Below are 4,062 nucleotides of genomic sequence, written 5' to 3'. Positions count from 1 at the left end.
CGGTTTTAATTTCACATTTCGACTATTTTTTTTTTTTCATGTTTTAAATTATTTCAGATATCAGTATTCAACGTTTTATGTTAAAAACAAAACATTAGGCCAATTTGTGCATCTGTAACTGCAGTTTAAATGCATCCATGTCCGCTCTGAGATACATAAACTGTGTAAATACATCTGAATGCTATTTCAGATGCAGATTCCAGAAATGATTTCTTATGTTGGAATAAAAGACACTAAGTACCGATGAAGTGTTTCTTATTCTTAATCAAAAATACAAAATGGAAGAAAGAGTTAAAACTGAACACAATCTTGCTACTCAAGCCGTGTATGAACATTTTTTATATATATTTATTTGATTCTTTTCCATTTTGCATTTACTTGTACTTTTACTTTTAATACTTGAGTACGTTTAAGATATAAAAAATACTTTTCGTACTTGAATAAAATTCTTAAAGTATGTGATATTTATTGTACTTAAGTAATATTCTAAACGGTGACTTCAACTTCTACCAAAGTCATTTTCTGGTAAGATATCTGTACTTTTACTTGAGAATGGCTTTCAGGTACTTTATACACCACTGTTCAATTAACTGTTTATTATAGTGACCGCTCTATACAAGCTAAACTTTAGGGTTGGCACCATAAATATTTCAAAACTTTGCACATCACTTTTTTTTAATGAACTTACTTGAGTTTTCTCTGTTTACTTCAGCACGTGCTGTCTTGTTTATCGTTCTTTTGCACATGCCTCTGCAGTTCACAAAATTCTTTTCACGGCGTAGTCTATAATTGCTTTGTGCACAATTTGGTGAAGATTGGACAAACGACCTAAGAGGAGTTTGAAAAAGTAGGCCCTGACATGTTCATGAGATTTACCCCTACAATGACTGTTAAACAGCCATCATTATTTATTCATGAGTGTAATGCCTTTCACTTGAGCACATAAATTCCAAACCAATAAATAAAATCAAAGTTCTAGTAAGTAATAAGTGTTGGCATGTGTCTTTTCTCTCACAGCTTTTTGATCAGGATCCTCAGAGCTGGACACAGCAGTTCAGAGAGGCCAGTGCCGCTGAGACCAGCAGCCAGAGAGCATGAAAACCTTGTGATGTGCATTTATTAGCCATATTTAAATAGACCTTCTTATTTAAACTGAGGTTGAAGAAAAACATGCTTTAATACGGAACTTTTTTGGAGCTCTCTTGTTTTGTCAAAAAAAATTTACACTTGTAAAATATTTTAATTACAATATTTCTTGTTTATAAATAAAGTTATTTTACAATTCTCTTGTTGGCAGTGTTCACAGTGTTATTTTACAGAAGTCGGTGTAGAGGTAATGTGGTCAAAAGTATGTGGACACCCTCTTATATTTAACAAGTTTGACTATTCCAGCCATTTCTGTGAGGACAATTCAGTGCTACAAATTGAAAATGCCACTCCAGAGAATTTTGTGCTTTTTTGTTCCAAGGCATGGGAATGATAATATCTGTGTGCACAAAGCAAGGTCTGCACTCTGCATAGAAATACTTTTTCAAGTCTAGTGTGGAAGAACTTCCCCTGCACAAAGCCCAGACGTCAGTGTGGCTCAGATCTGAGCTTTGGTCAGACCAGTAATGTTTTACCACACTCTGGTTCAGTAATGCATTTCTACATGGTTTCTAAATAGCAGCAACAGTGGATGAAACAAAGAGAGGCTACAAATCATTCATGACCTTAAAATTTATATAAACTACAACATATCCATTTCATACTTATTCAGAAAAATAAGCATTCTCAGTGACAACAGTTTGTAGTGCAACATCTAACATCAATTCAGCTGTTAACATGGTGACCAAAATTATTTGAACACTAGTTCAAGTATAGTTTGACCAGCTGAAAAATGGTTTTAAGTCAGTTATTTCTATCTTTTGCTGTAGTGTGTCAGTAGGAAATATTAGTTTACATTTCCAAACATTCATTTTGCCATTAATCCAATGAGATTTTTGTCTGACAACAGCTAGTGCTCCACACAGAGATCAGGGGCCTCATTTATAAAATGTTGCACAGAAACCATCCTAAAATTGATCTTACGGTCATCTCTCAAATATGCGTATTTGTCATTCATAGACTGAACGTACACACAAAAAACACACGTACACCTCTCTTTCAGATGTGAAATCTACAGGTGCATCTCAATAAATTAGAATGACGTGGAAAAGTTATTTTATTTCAGTAATTCAACTCAAATTGTGAAACTCGTGTATTAAATAAATTCAATGCACACAGACTGAAGTAGTTTAAGTCTTTGGTTCTTTTAATTGTGATGATTTTGGCTCACATTTAACAAAAACCCACCAATTCACTATCTCAACAAATTAGAATACTTCATAAGACAAATAAAAAAAACATTTTTAGTGAATAGTTGGCCTTCTGGAAAGTATGTTCATATACTGTACATGTACTCAATACTTGGAGGGGGTTCCTTTTGCTTTAATTACTGCCTCAATTCAGCGTGGCATGGAGGTGATCAGTTTGTGGCACTGCTGACGTGGTATGGAAGCCCAGGTTTCTTTGACAGTGGCCTTCAGCTCATCTGCATTTTTTGGTCTCTTGTTTCTCATTTTCCTCTTGACAATACCCCATAGATTCTCTATGGGGTTCAGGTCTGGCGAGTTTGCTGGCCAGTCAAGCACACCAAACACCATGGTCATTTAACCAACTTTTGGTGCTTTTGGCAGTGTGGGCAGGTGACAAATCCTGCTGGAAAATGAAATCAGCATCTTCAAAAAGCTGGCCAGCAGAAGGAAGCATGAAGTGCTCCAAAATTTCTTGCTAAACGGGTGCAGTGACGTTGGTTTTCAAAAAACACAATGGACCAACACCAGCAGATGACATTGCACCCCAAATCATCACAGAATGTGGAAACTTAACACTGGACTTCAAGCAACTTGGGCTATGAACTTCTCCACCCTTCCTCCAGACTCTAGGACCTTGGTTTCCAAATGAAATACAAAACTTGCTCTCATCTGAAAAGAGGACTTTGGACCACTGGGCAACAGTCCAGTTCTTCTTCTCCTTAGCCCAGGTAAGACGCCTCTGACGTTGTCTGTGGTTCAGGAGTGGCTTAACAAGAGGAATACGACAACTGTAGCCAAATTCCTTGACACGTCTGTGTGTGGTGGCTCTTGATGCCTTGACCCCAGCCTCAGTCCATTCCTTGTGAAGTTCACTCAAATTCTTGAATCGATTTTGCTTGACAATCCTCATAAGGCTGCAGTTCTCTCGGTTGGTTGTGCATCTTTTTCTTCCACACTTTTTCCTTCCACTCAACTTTCTGTTAACATGCTTGGATACAGCACTCTGTGAACAGCCAGCTTCTTTGGCAATGAATGTTTGTGGCTTACCCTCCTTGTGAAGGGTGTCAATGATTGTCTTCTGGACAACTGTCAGATCAGCAGTCTTCCCCATGATTGTGTAGCCTAGTGAACCAAACTGAGAGACCATTTTGAAGACTCAGGAAACCTTTGCAGGTGTTTTGAGTTGATTAGCTGATTGGCATGTCACCATATTCTAATTAGTTGAGATAGTGAATTGGTGGGTTTTTGTTAAATATGAGCCAAAATCATCACAATTAAAAGAACCAAAGACTTAAACTACTTCAGTCTGCGTGCATTGAATTTATTTAATACACGAGTTTCACAATTTGAGTAGAATTACTGAAATAAATGAACTTTTCCACGACATTCTAATTTATTGAGATGCACCTATAAGACCGTAATTAGCTGGTTCAGCTGTGTTTAATTAGGGTTGGAGCTAAACTCTGCAGGACCGAGTTTGAAGACTTCTTGCATTGATGATTCCATGAAGAACTTGTAACCAGTGGTGTATAAAGTACCTGAAAGCCATACTCAAGTAAAAGTACAGATATCTTACCAGAAAATTACTTTGGTAGGTAGAAGTTGAAGTCACCGTTTAGAATATTACTTGAGTAAAAGTCTTGTGATATTTATTGTACTTAAGTATTGAAAGTAAAAGTACAAGTAAATGCAAAATGGAAAAGAAGCAAATAAATATATATATAAA

General features: G+C 36.5%; 1 protein-coding gene across 1 annotated transcript in view; it reads left to right on the top strand.

Annotated features, from left to right (window-relative positions):
• Positions 1-1,751, top strand: part of LOC107736943 (non-structural maintenance of chromosomes element 3 homolog) — a 12,258-nt gene extending 10,507 nt beyond the window's left edge. The window contains exon 11 of the mRNA XM_016548326.1: positions 1,018-1,751. Within this exon, the coding sequence (XP_016403812.1) occupies positions 1,018-1,098 (81 nt within the window). The 3' untranslated portion in view covers positions 1,099-1,751. The remainder of the gene's footprint in view (positions 1-1,017) is intronic.
• The last annotated feature ends 2,311 nt before the right edge of the window (positions 1,752-4,062 follow it).

Source organism: Sinocyclocheilus rhinocerous, unplaced genomic scaffold (genome assembly GCF_001515625.1).
Source record: "Sinocyclocheilus rhinocerous isolate Xijiao unplaced genomic scaffold, SAMN03320098_v1.1 scaffold554, whole genome shotgun sequence".
Lineage (NCBI taxonomy): Eukaryota > Metazoa > Chordata > Actinopteri > Cypriniformes > Cyprinidae > Sinocyclocheilus > Sinocyclocheilus rhinocerous.
The sequence above is the reverse complement of the archived record's forward strand: the minus strand, read 5'-3'. Positions and strand labels throughout refer to the sequence as shown.